The sequence below is a fragment of the Rattus rattus genome, chromosome 4 (assembly GCF_011064425.1).
Source record: "Rattus rattus isolate New Zealand chromosome 4, Rrattus_CSIRO_v1, whole genome shotgun sequence".
NCBI lineage: Eukaryota > Metazoa > Chordata > Mammalia > Rodentia > Muridae > Rattus > Rattus rattus.
In genome coordinates, this window is record NC_046157.1 from 82,043,015 (window position 1) to 82,062,301 (window position 19,287).

Consider the following 19,287-nt stretch of genomic DNA (forward strand, 5'->3'; position numbering starts at 1 on the left):
CAAAGAGAGCACATCTGTGTAACCAGCGTGCATAAGGTAAAGTTATTCCTGCAGCCACACAGACGTAAACATGGGCTTCTGGCGGGTGGGGGTGGGGCGCTTTGACATCTCTGGGGCGACCTGGAAACAGTGAGGCTCAAGGATTACGTTAGCTGCCCGGGCCCCTGATCTGAGACAGAAAAACTTAAAAGGTGGGGCGCTGAAGCTAAGGAGAGACTGAGGAGCAGCTTTTGAAGGCAGGTGAGGCCCGGCCTACCGGCTCAGGTAAGCCAGGAAGAATGCAGCAGCAGCCAAACCCTCCCGCGGGCGCGTCGCAGTGACTCAGCCGCTACCAGGAAGGAGGAGTGCTCCCAAACTCTGCGACGCCCCCAGACAGCAGCCAGATCTCCGAGGCTCTGGGGCGCCAAGTCCCCCGCAGCGAGCATCCAGACATCCAGGGCGGGACCCCCTCCCGTCCCACTTTCCTCCCAGCCCAGCCACCCCTGCCCATCCCGGGGACGTGGCTGAGGGCGGTGAGAGCGTTGCGGGCGCCGTGGGGGCCACGCGGGTCCTGGCCCCGACGGCGCCCAGAAGACCTACAAGAGTTGTAAGTAGTGACTTCGAGGACTGGGAGGCGACTGTGGGGAAGCTCCATCCTTGGCGTCCCAGCTTTCCTCTCGGTTGTAACGCGGACTGAGAGGAGGTGGCCTGGCGCCGCCGCCTCCCTAATTAGCCCTGGTGGTGTGGACTCAGACGCCGGGTTTAGTGGCGGCTCAGTCCAGTGTTGGTCCCAGAAGGGCTTCCTACCTGAGGATCACCTCCATGAGGCTGTCTAGCTTCAACTGGCTGCCTACGAGCTCTCGGAATCGGCTGCTGGGATCACTTTTGAGGGTCCCCGAACCCACCCACCCCTACTTCTTGGTGACAGTTCTTCTGTTCAAGCATAGCCAGAGCTTACAATTCCAGCCGGACCAACAGACTGCCTCTCCTCAATCCCTTCTACACTCACCCTCGTGTGAGAAAGTTGGGGTGGCAGCCTGGTGCCCAAAGAGGGGATGGGCAGTCCTTCTAAAACGAATTCCCAAGTCCAGCTGCCACTGGCGGGGGTGGCAGGCCTTGGGGATGTTTTTGGCAGCTATGGAACCGGGGAGGCTGATGAGACACCAGCCCAGCTTCCCGGAGGGCCAGTTTCTGATGGGCTGAGCCCCAAACTCCAGGCAGCCAGCTCCGAAGTGGAAGTCAAGGGCGTGAGCAAAGGGCGCCAGAAGAACTAGATTGCTCTGATCTTCGGGGCAACGCGATTTGAGGGCTACTACTATTCAGACCATTGTCCCAGGGTGATTGTGTCTTCTTTCTTTTGATATTCTGGAAACTTTTACAAAGTTTAAGACCGAAGGAAAACACGCGGCCCCTTGTGCAACCCGCGAGGTTCTCCCGGCCCTGGGTAGGCGGAGATCTGGGGAGACTGGAGATCCTGGCTCTGAGCAAGGGGGAGGAAACCAGACGAGCTGGCTTCCTGTGGGGGCTCAGGCCTCGGACGCCCCGCGGACAGACGTGTCCTGCCCTGGCAGCAGCGAGTCCCGCACCGGGGAGGGGACGCCCGAGGGGGGCTGAGACAGCGAGGAGGGGGCGGAGACGGGGTGGGCCAGGGAAGAGGGGAGGAGCGAGGGGGCTGGAACGAGAGAAGGAAGAAGGAAGGGGCGATCGGTGGGTTCGAGCTGGCGCTGGAATGGGAGCCAAGAGCGAGTGAGCGGGGAGGGGGCGCGGGCGACACCCAGGTGTCGCATGGCAGGGTCCACGAGGTGACCTGCCTGGGCCAGCAGCGCGCAGCTTGCACGAGTATGCGCTAGGGCACCCACTCCAGTTCCCCACGCACACCCGAGGGAGGCCTGCCCCGCCTGCTGAGCGCTGTTTTCTCCAGGTCCCAGGCCGATGTCCCAGGTGAGCGGTCAGTGCCCTTCTCGCTGCGACGCGCCTCATGGAGTCCCCAGCGCTGCCCTGGACCCAGGTAGGAGCAGGAATGAAAATCGAAGATAGACAGACCAGAGTAGTGTGGAAGCTGAGAGAAGTTTGGGGGTGGGGTTGTTGGTTCTCTTGGAGACCTACAGGCAGATGGCCCCCAGGAGCTTGGGTGGGGGTGGGGATGGAAAGTCTCAGTATTGGGGACCAGGTCTTAGGGGAGAAGAGGTAGTAGAGGGCTAGGGTGAGGAGGCAGGGCCCGGAGCAGGCGGCCATGGCTGTGCGGAGTTGGCTCCAACTCCCCCTAGACACACACACACACACACACAAACACACACACTCCGTGATGCCTGCCCATAATATTGGGATTTGTGGCCGAACCATTTCTGCCCAGTGTGTAAATATTTATGAGGGCCTTCGGCGGGGAGTGGGGGGGGGGCGGTGTCTGAGTCTCTCTTCTTCCCTTCCCCCAAACTAAGCAGAATGTAGCTGGAGAGCTCTTTGAAAACTTTTGTCTCAGCAGCTAGTGGTTAGGAACCTGGCCCCTTCCCTCCTTCTTGCTAGCTGAAGTTCCCTCGGGCCAGTCCCCACCCTGTGTGGCACACACACACACACACACACACACACACACACACACACACTCTCTCTCTCTCTCTCTCTCTCTCTCTCTCTCTCTCTCTCTCTCTCTCTCTCTCTCTCTCTCTCCTCTCTCCTCTCTACTACGAGGTAAAATGCCCCTTCCCCCACCTCAGAGGATAACTACCCTGATGGCCCCAGGAGCCTACAGACTAAGGAAAGGTATGTGGCTCCCTGCGGGGAACCTGACAATTTAGCTTTCCAGCCCGTGGCCCTAACAGTCTAGAGTTTTCTCTGAGGATCATAAGAACATCCAGAGTCAGGGTGGGCAGGGTGCAGAAGTGTAGGCCCAGATTTCCTGACTTAAACCCCTATTTTGGCTCAGTCTGAGGCCCTGCCTTCCTCCCTCCCAAACCAACCTCTCCTTTCCCCAACACTGCATCAGTAATGAAAACCCAAGCCCATCCTGGACCTCAAACTCTCATCCTGGCCTTGGACAAGTCCTTTTCCCTTCTCTGGTCTGGGTTTCCACCTCCACCCCTCACCCCTACCCCCTATCTGGGCCACCCAAGCTTTTTTGTCTGTTTGCAGGATGGTCTCAGCGGCTTGTCTACCTGGCCTGGCCTCTCCCAACTGTAGAGTGGAGGGTCTCCCAAAACTGAGTGATGTCTGGCCAGTGGAGGCTAATGTGCCTGCGGGCTGACTCCACCAGCCCTAAGTCCCTACTCTGGTGGAGCCCTTAATTCAAGACTTAGAATTCTAGGGATACCCTCCTCCCAGGACCAGGGTCCTTGAAGGTCTGTGGGGAGCAGGGAGTTGGGAGGCCTTTGTGTCTGGGACATTTCTCTCTCTCTCTCTCTCTCTCTCTCTCTCTCTCTCTCTCTCTCTCTCTCTCTCTCTCTCCTCCTCCTCCTCCTCCTCCTCCTCCTCCCCTCCCCCTCCCCCACGTTTTCATGCTTGCTTGCTTCCCATATTCCCCTTTTCTCTGCTCTCTCCTGTGATATCTCTTTCCAAGATCCCCTCCCATGTCTGACCCGCTCTCCACCCAGTGGCAAAGGAAGGGAGCAAAGTGTGCTCAAGACAGGCTGCAGAGTCCAGGGGGAGCTACTGGGAAGGCTAAGTCCTGGGCTGTAATTTGAGTCCCCCAGTGTTCCAGCAAGCCCCCTCCCCAGCCAGAACTGGGCCAGACAATGCAGCTTTTATAACACTTGTCCTGTTCTGTTCTGCCTGCTACCCAGGAAGCCCAAACCGCAGGAGACTCGGCCAAAACCCCACAGACTTTGAGACCAGAAACCCCCCATGCTCCCTGTGTGCCCACAGAACAGGGAGGCCATTACGCCGCCGTCCCCTAAAGTAGAAGCTGCTGGCTGAAAAGCCAGAGAGTGACATGGCCTCCTCTCTCGGGCATCCAAGATACAGACAGGGCACCAGAGGACTTGGGGCAGTTCTGGTTAGGGCAGGTAGCCAAGCACTCAGATGCTGACTCCCCTCCTGGCCTCCACCTCACCCATTCCCGAGAGCCCCAAAAGCCTGGCTCCCTAACCCACAAGATTTCTGCTCAGCACTGGAAAGACACATTTCTATCCATGGGTCTAAATTCAATTTCCTGGGAATTGAAGCCTTTGGACCTAAAATAAAACAACCGGATTGGGTCTAAATGGTAGCTCGGACCCTCTCTGGTCCTCCACTCAGTGGCCTGGGTCTGTGACTAGTGAATTCACACTTGTGATATGGACATCAGAAGAGTCCACCTTCTCTGGTCTCCTTAGAGTTCAAAGCCAGACGCCACCCCTAACGCTCCATGTGACCCCTCTTTCTCCTTTCCCTGACCTGGGCATTCTGAGTGCCAGCACTCAGCCAGAGAGGTGCAGGCGTAAATACTGACCACCAAAAGGGAAGGAGACGGACAAGGGCCTGGTCTGCAGAAGCGGGTGCTTCATTGCCGGGTTGGTGGTATAGCATGGCTGTGTGGAGAAAGAACTAATGTCACGGGGGTCAGAGAAGGCTTTCCGGAGAAGGAGATGGTATTGTGGCTAGACCAGGAAGGATGGTGGCCGTGTGGTCAGGAGAAACTACATATGCATAGGTAGTTTGGCCAGAAGCTGCTGTGATAGCCCAAGGGTGTGGACAAGCTAGTCTGCCTGGAACACGAGACCTTTGTACATTCACTGAAGATGTGTGACCAGAGGCTTTGAATGTCTGGTCAGACAGAGAGTGAAATGAGGGGTCCCAGACATCACGCCCTGGCCCGAAGTCCTGGTCTTCTCTCTCTAGAGACATTCACTGTCTGCAAAGACGATGATGGGGCCTGAACTTGGAGCCCCAGAACAGGAATTGGCCAGGCTTAAAGTGAACCCATCCCACCTGGGAGAGGTTCTCCTCTTTCTTCCTGGCCAGGAACCACCCCCACCCCAACCTGATGGATAACAAACATTCCGGGGGAACCACTGGTCCCTGCTGCTGCCGAGAGTGTCCCTGACTTTCCTATGCAGCGTGTAGATCTGAGTATGTAACTTCCTGTCCTTTCTAGAGCTCTGACCTGCAGACCGGAACCTTAGGCCATGGCAGGACTGAGCATGCGTCAGAGTGAATCCTGCCTGGATTTCACCAGGGGTACAGGACACTAGCATGTTTGAGGTCACTGTGTACATTAAAGAATGATGTCGTTCTGGTCAGCTGTGAGGGAGATGTGCCACCAGACCAGATGGCGCCTGCTAGGACTCAAGCTGCAGACATCAGTCCCTCGCTATCCCGTGGGTCCTTTGCACATGCCCACAGCGTTCCCACTTGGCCTTTTCCAACCATACCTTCCCTCCACCCTCTCTTACACTCACACTCCAGGAGATTCCCTTAGACGTGGTCAGACAGCAGAGTCTTTTGGTCACAGAAGGGAAACTGGGCTCTTGATCTGCAAGTCCCCCACCCACCTGTGGGTCTTCTGTCCCACCTATCTCAGAAGTTCTATTCCCAGCCCAAGTCTTGGGGTCCAGATGCCATGGGGTAGCATCTGTGGAGCAGATGGGTCTTCCTGACTCTGCCTCTTCCTTCCAGCACTGCGGACCTGACTGGGCACAGGCTTCGTTCCCCCTCTTCTGCCTGCAACTCTGACCTTCCTGGCTTCAGGTCTGCCCCTCTTGTGTCCAGGCTGAACCGCCGGACTTGGTCCTAGAAAGTCAAATTTCATACATTGTCAGCTTCCTTGGGCCATGGTCTGGTCTCTCTAGAACTTTTCGGTTCCTTCCAGGTTCAAGGTCACCAGTCATATAGGTGACTATTATTAGGAGAGACACGAGTGAATGGGACAGAGATGGGGAGTCCCATCTCCTTAAACCCTCCTCCTCCTCTCCCTCCCCCTTCTCCTCTTCCTCCTTCCCCCTTCCTCTTCCCCCACAAGCTCTAGGAACCAAAAGAGCAGGAATCTTGACTCCATCAGGACTGTATACTCTGGTGACCTCAGATAAAAGCCTGGGAAGCCAAGGGCTTTCGCTGACCCGCTGCCGTTACAGACTCCCATCCTCGGGAGCACCAAGTGGCATGTGCTCTTCATGCCCATCAAACTGGCGGCTCTGGGGTCTTGGTTCCTCTTCTCAGTCCCCAGACCCCAACAATTGTCTGAAACTCATTTGTAGCTAGCTGGTCTTTGCTACTCTGTGGGTTCTTCTTTTTCCCACCCTTTACTTCCACCCCTCCCCCTGCCCCGTTTTACCACAACACAAGATAGGAGAGAGGAGAGAGGGGAGAGGAGAGAGGGGGAAGGAGAGAGGGGAGAGGGGAGTTAGGAAACCCCCCGAGCCTGATTTCTTTGCTCTCGTTTCTACTTTGATCGAGGCTACGAACAAACCACAGGCAACCTCCCTAAATGACCAACAACCACTGACAATTGCCTCTCGGGGTCCTTGCATATAGGTACCCTCTGAAAAATCCCACAGTTCCACATGTCACATAATCACAGAAATTTTCTGCAGCTGGCAAAACCATGCTTCCGCTAAAGCATGAGGTAAGTCATGGTCCTGCTGTGGGCAGTGCCTAGCAGCCCCACATCCCTACCTGGGATTAAAATACAGCACTTCCTGTAAGATTTCTGTGTTGTTCTAAAAACAAACAAACAAACAAAAAACGAGATCCGGAGCTGGGGACCGAACCCAGGGCCTTGCGCTTGCTAGGCAAGTGCTCTACCACTGAGCTAAATCCCCAGCCCCGAGTTCCAGAGTTCTTATGCTCAGTAGATTTTGTCTTCTCCAGGCATGGAAATGGGTACACACCCCTACACATGTATACATACCCCTACACACACACACATACACCTACACACACACACCCCTACACACGCCTACCCACAAATAAACATACACAGAAACCTACATGCATACGCACATCCCTACATACACATACACAAATGCCCGTATGCATACCTACATACACACACAACTGCCTATACACAAACTTACGTGTACACACACCTACACACTTGGGGGGGGACTTTTTTTTTAAAGACTTGATCTTATGAGGCCCGGACTGGCCTTGAACTTGCTTGTAGCCAAGGCTGGCATTTAACTCTTGTTCCTCCTGCCTCTACCTCCCAGATGCTGGGAGTATAGGTAAGTGACCACACTCCACCGGGATCCTTAAAAGCTAACATTATCACAAGTTCTCTGGTTGCCGAACTACATGCCCAGCCTTCTTCCTCATCAACCCTTGTCAATATCCCTGCTGGGATTTTATTTTATATTGAGGTGGGTCATGCTATGTAGCTCAGTCTAGACCTCCAACTCTCATAGCCCCCTAGGTGCTAGGCCTCCAGATCTGCCCCATCGCACCCAGCAGCCTACAGAAACTCACTTGTCGTTTGTTTTGCTTTTGAGAGAGTCTTGTTCTGTAGCCCAGGCTGACCCGGAATTCATGGGCAAAGCTTCTTCCTGAGCCTCTCAAGAGCTGCGATTACAGATGCGGGCCGCCATGCCTGGCTAGCTCGCTGTAATTCTTGCCTCTCAGTGTATATGACAGCCACTTGCACTGTGACAGACAGCTAGCTCCTTAAGTGGCGGGCCGCTTTTCCTCATTCTGTTATACTGGTGCTTGGTTAGGTTAGGCATCTTGTAGATGCTAATAAGTGCTGGAGGGGAGAAGGGAAGAAGGAGAAGGCAAGGTTAGATGGGTAATGGGTGACGCTGGCGAATGACCCCTCTGCCATGCGTCTTGCTCTGAGAGCTGGGTATCCGTGCCTCCTTCTTACACAAGGTAACTCAAAGTCTGCAACAAGCCAGGCACGGTGACGGTTCTGCTTGTAATCCCAGCACTCAGGAGGCCAGGGATTGCCCATTATTGTTCAAGACCAGCCTGGGCTACAGAGTGAGACCTTAGCTACCAGAGGCATTCTGGGAGGTAGGGCGTGGAGATGAGAGATGGAACTAACTCAGCAGTTAGGATGCTTTTTCAGTTCCCAGCATCCACATCAGGTAGCCTACATCCTGCTGGTACACCAACTCCAGGGGAGCCGATGCCCTCGTCTGGTCTCCGTGGATACTGCTCATGTGCACAAACCCACATGCACGTGAGCACACATACATACATACAGAGAGTTAAAAATAAGGTCAAGCTTTTTTTTTCTAAGGTTTATTTATTTATTTTATGTCTATGAGTGCCCTGTCTTCGGACACACCAGAAGAGGGCATCCGGTCCCATTACAGAGGGTTGTGAGCCACCATGTGGGTGCTGGGAATTGAACCCAGGGCCACTGGAGGAGCAGACAGTGCTCTTAACCTCCAAGCCATCTCTCTGGTCCTAAGATAAAGCTTTTTTAAAATCACGAAACTTAACTCTTCCATGGGTCTTTTTCATGACACCATGTGTGGGGGAGAGTCAGGGCCCCAGCCCAGGGCCTGGGACCATGGAGAGGTGTTTCTGGGCATCGGGGCTGGTGTCTGGAACTAGCAGGCCTTTCTTCCTAGAATTTGATCCCAAGTGCCTACTTGAATTCCTTCGTGCCAACTCAGTGCCCGCCTTCCAATCACGTCAGGGATTCCACCTAGCAGTCATTGTGACATCTCTTTGGCCGTCATCTCTGCCTCGTCCGTTGTCCCTTATTTCAGCCCCGTGACTTGCCAAGAGACATTTGATTTTTGCATCCTGAATCCAGGTTGTGGGGGCCTCTTACCTTTGAGTCTCACTGCTGGTTTTTTTCCACCTTCCCACCCACATCTCTGTAACCTGCCTCCCCACAGCCCTGCCCTCTGGTGTCCACCTCTGTTTCTTCTTTCTCCCAGCATAGGAAGTATGAGGAGAGGCACAGGTACAGGGCCATGCCCTCAGACCACCACCATCCACTGCATAGCACAGCCTGGGGTCTGCTAAGAAGGCAACTGCACCCCTCAAATTATCATAGCTTGGGCCTTGTGACCCCTGGCTTTACCCCCAGATCTCCCCAAGCCCAGATACCAAGGCTGTAAACTCTCAGACACCTCCCATCCCCTGTGCTTTCCTGGGAGCCCAAGGGGCCCAATCCTGCTGCTGCCTGGGGAGCTGTGGTTTGTAGGTGGCTTCGTTCCCTCATCCTGCCCACCCTGCCCAGAGCCACTCTAATTACATGGGCCTGTGGTTCACCTCTTCCCAGCCCTCCTGGCTGTCTCCCGGCCTCTCTTCCTGCCCGGCGCCCCTCCCTGCTCCTCACCCCCAGGTTGCTCTCTTGTTTCTCTCCGATGCCAGCACCCCTTCTCTGACCCAGTTTCTCCACATCTGCCTTCTTCCTGTCTCATAGCAGCTCCCTGCTTGGGTCGGCCCAGGCTCTTGTCTGGTCTTCGTCTTTCTTCTCCGTGGCTGACTTTCTTGTTCATCCCAGACTGCCTGTCACCAGATCTCAGCAGCTCAGCCCTCCCCATCCAATTTCCCAAATTCTCTTTTCCCAGAATCTACCGTCCAGTGCCTGTCAGTCCCCATAGCTAATTCTTTGGCTGCAGCGTTGAGCCTCTTGTCAGTTTTTCTCCTACACTGTATGTCTCTCCTCTCCCGACATCTCTTTATACCACAGGCCCGTTCTCCTGATGTCACATGTATGTATTCACCCATGGACAAATGCATGCCCCCATGCCCTTGCACACGTATGAGTTATGACTCGGGAACTATCAGTTTGGAAGTCAGATAGGTGATAGCTGGGTTAATCATGAAAGGACCAGAAGTGAGGGCTCATTGGGTGCTCTGGGCTGTAGGTCAGACCTGGGCACACAGGAGGACACCAGGAAACAATCTTTGATCATCTGTTTTTTCCTAGCCCAGACCATGTCCCTCCTCCCTGGGCTGGAGGTAGTAGCAAGATCCACTCACCCTGCAGAGGCATCGTCAGAAGAGGGCTCCCTGGAGGAGGCAGTACCCTCCATGCCCCAAGACGGTGGTCTTGGGGTTCACCAGGCTCTGAACAGCACTGACCTCGATGTCCCCACAGAAGCTGTGACGCGTGAGTCCCAGGGACCTGGGGTTTGGGGTGGCAACATGCAGGGAAATTTTATATGCTATCAGCAGCACAGGTATGCTGTCTTTGCCCTGGGTGCTGACGTAGACAGGGGAGTGTCAGGGAGGCCGTCCTGTGGGTTCTGTGAGGTCAGCAGCTCTCTACCTCTCTGCCCTGTAAGAGGCCAGGCTCAGGGGATCCAGTTAAGGTTGTCGGGCAAGAGGCACCTTTGCCTCTCAGAGAGGGAATTGGTTTGCTGGGCAGGGCCAGAGGCTGGAACACAGTACAGTGCACTCTTCAGGGCAGGACCAGGGTGCAAAAGAAAGAGGGAAACTCCCAGTTGCTCTGGAGAGAAAGGAGCAAAAATTCACCTTCTTTACCAAGCCTGGTTGGAAGTCTCCTGGCCCTGGGATCCAGGCAAGGGGCTGCCAGGATCATTTTGTAATAAGCAAGTGCCACCTTCTGTGAGAGTACCTCAGAGCGAGTTTTCTGTCTGTGAAGAAGCTTGAGTGCTTTCCAGGAGAGGCACTGCCATAGCTCTTATCAAGCCCATTCTACAGATGAGGAAACTGAGGCACAGACCTAGAACAGAGCCAGACACAAGTCTGGCACTCAAGTCTGCTGGCCTCACTCCACTATGCCCACCTGCCTTGTTGGCATAAACATTGTGCCTCCTAGACTTCTAGCCAGGGAATTGGGGTCAAGTATGGAAGTAGGGTTCCTGACTCCTGGGAGAGCAGTGTCCTCAGCCTTACACACACACACACACACACACACACACACACACGGCCATAGCCACAGGGAGGGTGTCCCAGGTGGGAGTGGGACAGACACCCCTGTGTCTATGGCCTTAAGTGTTTGCACTGTGACTCAACACCACCCCCACCCCTTGGCTACCCCACAGCCAAGGCCACAGGCAAGCTTTGTGTCTGCAGCACCTCCCAGGGCCCTGGGCTCACCACACATTCCCTCCCTCTGGCCACTGTACCCATGTTTAGGCAGCAGGGCAAGGGACAGTGAAGCTGGCCAAAGGCTAAACCCAGTCATCTGTGTGGAACCAGGATGATTCAGGCCTGGCCACTCTCGAGGCTGTGCTCCTGTTTACCAGGTGCAGGCCCCAGCCATGCCTGCCCGATGCTCCCAGTGTGCACCTCTGCTCCCCACCTTGTCAGTCGCTGATGTTACCCTACCAGACTCCAGGCCTCTCCTCCCTCCACTTCCTAGCTGTGGAATCTTTCAGATTATACCGGCTGGTCCTCAAGGTTCTTCATCAGAGAAGTGGGCCAATAATAGGTCACTTGTGATCTTTAAAGACGATACTGTGTGTAAGTATCTTAGTTCACCACCTTGCCCCTAATACCTACTCAAAACATGTTAACTAGCTACCGCTTTTAAGAAGGGATTATGTAGGGGCTGGGGAGATGGCTCGGTGGTTAAGAGCACTGACTGCTCTTCCAGGGACCTGGGTTTAAATCCCAGAGCTCACAGTGAAGCTCACACTTGTCTGTAACTCCAAGACCTGACACCCTCGCACAGGCATAATACATGCAGACAAAACACTCGTGCATATAAAATAAAAATAAATAAAAATGTTTTACAGTGATTATGTGGATGTAAAAGACTATTTCTCAGCCCCTCGGTACCCAGCTTTTGCCTCCTCTCTGTCCTGCTCAAAATCTCAAACGAGTTCCACTTCTGAGATTCGCTAGTTGTTGTGGCCTTGGGAAAGTTACTGTCCCTCTCTGGAACTTTTTTCCTTATCGGTGATAAAAAAGGATAGTGATTCAGGCATGGTGGTCTACACTGGTGATCCCAGGACCTGGGAAGTGGAGGCAGGAGGATGACAGACTTGAATAGCATCGTTGTCAGCTGCAGAGCCTGTCTGAGTCTAGTTTTCCCTACAAAGATCCAATGGGGGAGAAAGAAAGTTTTATGAAGAGAATTCCATGAGAAGACAGTTGGCAAGTGCTGGGGACAGTGACCAGCCAGCACACAGCCAGTGGCCAGCCCCCTTTGTCTCTCCTGAGCACCCGAGGCCTCCTGGAAAATTTAAATCCACAAGTAGCCTAGAGAAATCAAGGCGCAAAGGCTCAGCTGAGGGCTGGAAATACCCTGTTTGCTGGAGAGACTCAGCAGCGGTGGGTTCCGGACTTCCTGTGACCGCTTCTTTTTTTTTTTTTTTTCCCCCCCGGAGCTGGGGACTGAACCCAGGGGCCTTGCGCTTGCTAGGCAAGCGCTCTACCACTGAGCTAAATCCCCAACCCCCTGTGACTGCTTCTTATCCCCATACCAGCATAACACACATATACCCTCACCTCCGGAGACAAGTGCCAAACAGCTCCATTGAGCATCCTTTGAATAAGATCTACCAAGGAGCCAAGGATTTGAGGGACCCGGCAGGCCCAGCTTCCTAAAACTGGTTGCTTAGGCTGGGAAGGTAACTGCCTTGCCGGAGGTCTCTCACCTACCAGCCCCCATCCCTCTGCCATCACCTAGACCCAGGAGCCCCTCCCTCCGCACTCTCTCAGCCCCACAGCAGCAGGGCTGGGTGGGACTCTGCAGGGCTGAAGGCAAGAAGCAGAAAAAAAGGGGCTGCTGTGAGGGGCCCTTGAGTCCAGGGCCAAGAATACATCCCAAACAGATGTTCCCAATAAGTCACCCGCAGCACCAAGGGCGAAAACAGCTGGGGGTTTGGCAGAAGCCAAGGTGAAGGTTAACCAATTCGCTGCCGTCTTAAGCAACCCCCGCCAACCGTGTCTCCCCTACCCCACCACTCTAGACCAAATCCCAGAGCCTAAAATAAAAAAACAGACTTCATATGGGTGAGAAAGTGGGGTTCCCCGCCCCCCGCTTTGTACCTCCAGTTTTGGGTTTGGTTTTTCTGGAATGAGCACTGCTATAGGAGTTGGGAGCTGAGCCCCAGTCTGCCACTGTTCCACACTTTGTCACTATGAGCTAGTCATTTTTGCTTTCTGGGCCTCAGTTTCTCCGTGTAATGAAGAAAAATCTGCCTGCGCTGCGCTGGGGTGCAACTAGGAATGAAGTAGGCAGGACTCCAACTGACCACTAGAGGATGACCCTCTTTCCTCATCGTCTCTTCATCTCTCCAGGTCAGCCTCAAGGGAACCCCCAAGGCTGCACCCCACTACTGCCAAATGGCTCCGGCCACGACCACCTCTCAGAACCGGGCGGTGCCGGGCATGCGGGGAACGGTGCTCTGGGCGGGACCAAGGCCCACCGGAAGTTGCAGACGCATCCATCTCTCGGCAGCCAGGCCGGAAGGAAGAGCAAAGGCAGCACCCGGTCAGCCTCACAGGTTCCCCTCCAGGCTCAGGAAGGTAAGGCCCCTGCCGTCCGCTTCCACAGAAAGGCAGCATCACCAACTTGCTGCTTAAGAAATGCACAACTCAGTGGGACAGCAATTAGGAGCCTGAGGCTGGAGGATCAAGGCCATCTTGAGCTACAGAACAAGACCCTGTCTCAAGCAATAATAAGAAACTGGGTGTGATGGCACACGCCGCTATGATTCCAGCACTCGGGAGGCCCAAGCGGGATTACTGTGACCCGAGTCTGCTCCCTGGGACCTACGGGGTGGGAAAAGAGTACTAACTCCAGCAAGTGTTATCTGATCTCCACATATGTGTGCGGCTGCAACAAAAACACCGTGACTAAAAAGCAAGTTGGGGAGGAAAGGGGTTTTTTTGGCTTTACACTTCCAAATCACAATCCATTATCAAAGGAAGTCTGGACAGGAACCCAAGCAGGGCAGGAACCTGGAGGCAGGAGCTGATGCAAAGGTCACAGAGGGGTGCTGCTTACTGGCATGGTCTCCATGGCGTGCTCAGTCTGCTTTCTTATACCATCCAGGACCACCAGCCCGGGGATGGCACCTCCCACAATGGGCGGGACCCTTCCCCGTTGATCACTAAGAAAATGCCTTACAGCTGGATCTCAGGAAGGCCTTTCCCCAACTGAGGCTCCTTCCTCTCCTATGACTCTGGCTCGTATCAAATTGACACACTGGTTAGCCAGTACATATGTATAGAAAGGTAGGCCTCCAGCTCCAGTGACTCATCCATGGGACCACGGGAAGAAAACCGCTAGAGGCTAAGCAGAAGCTAAGGTGAAAGGTAACGGAGGGGATTCAGCGCACGCCTGGACCCTTCAGACTTTGCTGTCCTGTTCACTTAGTAAACCCTTGCAAAGTACATCTGGGCTGATCCAGCGTTAGCTACCTTATTCCAGAAAATTCCACAAGGCGGTGGTGGGGCGTGTGCTTAGCATGTGAAGGTTTTCTATCTCCAGCACCAAAGAAAATGGAAAAAAAAATTTGTTTTGGAGTGAACCGCCTGTTTAGTCAAACTGATAGGAAAGAATAGAATGGTGCGGGGGTGGTGGCAGGGGTGTGTGGTGAGGGGGAGTGGGGACAAAGTCCAGCAGGGGAGGCTCAGAGTTCTCAGATCTGACACCCAGCTGATGTTCGAACAACACAGAGCCTCCTCCGGCTGCTCAGGTCAGCCATCAGCTGATTTTGCCCAGGTATTAGCACAGCCAGGAGCCATCATATCTCAGCCCTGTTCATGTTGGGGGACCCTGGCCTAGCCACCTGAAGGCAGGGTACAGTGTAACACTTGTTGTTAAGATTTATTTATTGGGGTTGGGGATTTGGCTCAGTGGTAGAGCGCTTGCCTAGCAAGTGCAAGGCCCTGGGTTCGGTCCCCAGCTCTGAAAAAAAAGAAAAAAAAAAGATTTATTTATTTCGTTTGTGTGAGAGTTTTGCCTGCACATACGTATGTGCACCATGTGTGTGCCTGACTCCCTCAGAGGCCAGAAGAGTATGTATCAGATCCCCTGGAACTGGAGTCACAAATGGTTGCGAGCCACCATGTGGGAGCTGGGAATTGAACTGAATAGAATCAAACCCTGGTTCTCTGCAAGGAAAAGGAATTCTAACCACCCAGCCATCTCCATAGCGCCCCTGCCCTGACCCCTTTCCCCCACACACACATGCAGGTGGATGTGTGTGTTATTCTGAAACCTTCTCACCCTTGGAGGCAGATTCTACCAGAAGTATTTTATGACAGACAGTCATTCACTTAACTTGCCCTAGGGGTGAGGAAGTGGCTAGGTTAGGTGGTAGACCCATGTCTAGCATATTCAAGGCCCTGGGTTCAAGTCCCAGTGGTGCAGGAAAATAAATAATAACTCGCGTGCGTTCTGGGCATCTGCTGTATGCTAGGGACGGAGCTAGCCCTTGCCCTCCTTCAGCTCTCGTGAAGAAGGCACACATGACCACCATCCACATAACAAGGGCAGGCACAGAGGTTGCATCAGCAAGGAATGCATTAGCTGCACTACACCAGCCCAGAAGGCCCAAGAGGGGGGTATAGAGTCTAGGGCAAAGGTAGTGGGCGTGAAAATGGATGTGTCAGGTAATGGGTGTAATGGCATTTCCTAGGTAGACTGAGGCTCTAGGCACATAGGGACTCTGAAAAAGCCTAATTAACTATGCTGACTATGTTGTAGGGTACAAAGATGCCCCCCAATCCACTCCCCCTCCCCACACACATGAATGGTTGAAATGGACTGAGGATTTTAAATATAGCAGTGATTTTCCACATCTGCATTTGAAAAGAACTACTGTGTCCATGCTGGGCATAGATCGAAGCCCAGACATCCACAGAGGACACTGGATAGCATTAATCGGCAAAGGGTAGTTCTGGTGGAGAGGGGTGGGTGTTCTGTCCCCTGGCCTGGCCCTCAGGTGGGGCTGACTGCCCAGGATGAATAGTGCATGAGAAGCTATAGCTCACACATTCAACTGAGCACCCACTGTGTTCACTTGGTGTAGCCCGAGCTGGCCTCAGATTCTCTGTGTAGCCAGCGATGGCTTTGAACTCCTGACCGTCTTGCCTCCGCCTACCGTGAGCTGGGATTACAGACATGCAGAACCACAGCATATACGGTGCTGGGGTAGGACTCGGGACTTTGTGCATGCACTGACTGAGCCACATCCTGTTCTGGGGACTTGTGACACATCTGTGAACATAACAGGTCAAGGGCCTGGTGAAGTGTGGGATGGCCATGAGCTAAAAGCCCGTGGTGTGGCGGGAGGTGACAGAGCCAGGAAGACAGAAGCATGCCAGGAGAGCAGCGGGTGCCAGGGCGAAGAGAGGTTCTGCTTTCTCCTGGGCAGGAGTAGTGGAGCCTGCTCTCATCCGGGAGAGAGGACACTTGGAGAAATAAGGAGTAAAGGGAGTGAGAACATTCCGGGCAGGGAAGGGCTCCTGTTTGGCCTAGGTTCAGCCAGAAGACCAGTGTGGCAGGGCAAAGTACAGGCTGCCCAGGACTTGTCAGGAACAATGAGGTCTCTGGGCCTGGGGACCACCAGGAACCTGAGCTTTTACCCCTTGGGGTTGGGTCAGTGACCGCTCTGAGCAAAGCAGGACCTGATGTATAGCCTTTCTTTTTACTTTTAATCTTTCAGCCTCTGTTTTTAAAGGCTCCTTCCAGCCTGTGGGATAGACAACAGATTGGTGAGGTGTAGCCAGAGACCAAGTGTAGCGGGTTCAGTGAAGGATGAGCAGAATTCTGGGAGATATATATATATACATACATACATACATACATACATATATATATACATATATATACACATATACATATATGCACACATATATACATATATGCACACATATATACATATATACGCACATATATATACACATATATATGAGATTTATTTGTTTATTTTATGTATATGAGCACACTGTCACTGTCTTCAGACACACCAGAAAGAAGGATCATCAGATCCCATTACAGATGGTTGTGAGCCACCATGTGGCTGCTGGGAATTGAACTCAGGACCTCTCTGGAAGAGCCGTCAGTGCTCTTAACTGCTGAACCATCTCTCCAGCCCCCAGATTATATACTTTTGTTTGTCTTGTTTTTTTGAGACAGGCTTCATATACCCCAGTCTGACCTCAAGCTCACTAAGTAGCTGAGGATGGCCCTGAACTGATCCTCTTGCTTCTGCCTCCCAAATGCTGGGATTACAGGTGCGTGCCACCGTACCCAGTTTATACGGCACTGAAGATCCAACGCAGGGCTTCCTGCATGTGAGGCAATCACTATATTAGCTGAGCCACAAACCAGCCCTTTGGATATGTCTTTAAGGGGCTAATCTCTGTGCCTCAGTTTCCTCCCCTGTAGAATGGGACTGATTTAACAGCTCACGTCATAGAGCTGTTACCCGAGTCTCAGATGAGTTTACTTACAGCCGTGCTTGGAGCATCTCTACCCCCACATGCCTGTTAAATATGTAAGCAGAGGGCGGCTAAGGGGGCTCCCGGTGTAGACTGCCTGGGCTTCCTCCAGGCCCCACTTGGCTGCTGTGCCTATAAAGAAATCGGGCATCCCCAGGAGATTCATTTGCTTCTCGGGTCAGTGAGAACTAAGGGCGCCAAGCGAAACGGCAGGGCTCAGCAGGGCTATTCCTGTTACCAGGGCTCCCTTGCTCCAGCCTCTCCCTCTCCTGTCCCCCGCCCACAGATTGCTGTGTCCACTGCATACTGTCCTGTCTCTTCTGTGAGTTCCTGACCCTCTGCAACATCGTCCTGGACTGCGCCACCTGCGGCTCCTGCAGCTCCGAGGACTCCTGTCTCTGCTGCTGCTGCTGTGGGTCCGGCGAGTGTGCGGACTGCGACCTGCCCTGCGACCTGGACTGCGGCATCCTGGATGCCTGCTGCGAGTCGGCAGACTGCTTGGAGATATGCATGGAGTGTTGTGGACTCTGCTTCTCCTCCTGATGCCACAGGGTGGTCCCAGAGCTGCCGCACGGAGCCTGATGGCTCCTCTGACCCCGAGCGGGCCCCCTTAGAATCCCAAGCCAGATGTGAGAAGGCGGGACGCAGAGAGGGGCCCGCCTCAGCCGCGAACAGGTCTGCCTTCAGACGCAGAACCTGGCCCCCTCGGTGCGTGACCAGGAACACGGCATCTAGAGCCTGGTGGGGCAGAGCCAGTTAGAGCTGCCAAGACTCCAGAACACTGTGAACGGTAGGGGAGGGTGGGGCAGGAATGGGAGGCCCATGTCCTTCTCTACCTCTGCTCCAGGTGCCTGCCTCCCTCAGCCTCCCCCAGCTTTGAGGACAGAAAATGTGAAAAGGCACCTGTCCCACCCATTGTCGGCCCCTGCTCCCCCCCCCCCCAGCTCATTCACTGGGTCTTGTCCGGGCCTAACCCATATGGTGACCAAGAGGACGGGGGTTTGGGACGGGTGTGGGTGGGTGGGGACAATATGGAAAAGACTGGAAGGAGGTAGAGGGAGGGTCTGTTCTTTTCATTGCTGTAAATAAAGATATCCGTTCAATCTCCACTCCCTTCGGGACTCTTTACAAAGCCTTTAGACATAAACGCTGGAAAGCAAGCCCTTCCCCCTGCACCTCCCAGCACCTGTATGGGGCTGAGGTGGGCTAGAAGGTAAAACACTTGCCCCCCAAGTATGAGGCCTGGCTTTGATGGGGTCCATTCATCATTTAGCTGAATATGGGAGCCTGTGTCTTTCATTCCAGTGCTCTACAGCAAGAAGGGGCAAATAGGACACTCTCTGGAAGCTTGAAGGCCAGCGGTCACACAATAAACTGTTTTATCCAACGTGAGAGGGCTGGCCCTGAGGTTGTTCTGTGACCTGGGCATGCACCCTACACACACACACACACACACACAGACGTGTGCCCACTCATGCATGCACATGGGCACACGCACATGCATGCACACTCTGTGGCCACGCCTGTGCTGCTCTCTTGAGGGCTCTTCATGTGTTTTCTTCATCCTAAGAAGACCCACTGCCCTTCTCTTCCTGCAGTGATGGGAAAAGGAAAGACCCACTCCACCATTCTTCCTGCTGCCTACCAGCTGACAGCCGAGCCCAGCAAGGGAAGAGTTAACCTTGGCACAGTGTAATTAACCACAGCTGTGTTCGGGCTTTGATTAATTAATCTCCTGCCGACTACAGCTTCTTTGAGATTCCCTGTGGAGTTGCTCCAAAGCACCGGCTGACCCCGTGTCCACTGCAGAGGGATGCTTACGAAGGGGTCGCTCCAGGCCTGCACACCCTGACTTGTACCTGAGATTCTGGAGGTTGGGGGCCGATGTGGCCTGAACAAGGGTCATATTCCATGGCTCAAATCCTTTTCCCCATTTGTCAGAGGCTGGGAAAGAAGGAAGCCATGCCAGGGTCACAGGAACCTCAGAGGTCATGTCTAGTGATCCATTCAGGCAAAATGTAGGACGTGGCCAGCACTGGGTAGCACTGAGCAGCACTGGGGTGCACA

At 53.9% G+C, this 19,287-nt stretch overlaps 1 protein-coding gene across 3 annotated transcripts; it reads left to right on the forward strand.

The window, feature by feature from the left end:
- Positions 1 to 207: 207 nt before the first annotated feature.
- Mdfi (MyoD family inhibitor) lies at positions 208 to 18,328 on the forward strand. Of its 3 annotated transcripts, XM_032899430.1 has the most exons (5): positions 208 to 499; positions 1,901 to 1,987; positions 9,779 to 9,961; positions 13,066 to 13,293; positions 17,507 to 18,328. In XM_032899430.1, exons 2-5 carry the CDS (start codon positions 1,912 to 1,914, stop codon positions 17,761 to 17,763), a joined length of 744 nt encoding a protein of 247 aa, XP_032755321.1. In that variant the 5' UTR covers positions 208 to 499; positions 1,901 to 1,911; the 3' UTR covers positions 17,764 to 18,328. The 3 variants fall into 3 exon arrangements, with proteins under 3 accessions (XP_032755321.1, XP_032755320.1, XP_032755322.1); XM_032899429.1 differs by lacking the exon at positions 208 to 499 and having other exon boundaries at positions 1,687 to 1,987; positions 17,507 to 18,327; XM_032899431.1 differs by lacking the exon at positions 208 to 499 and having other exon boundaries at positions 1,752 to 1,920; positions 17,507 to 17,856.
- Positions 18,329 to 19,287: the final 959 nt, after the last annotated feature.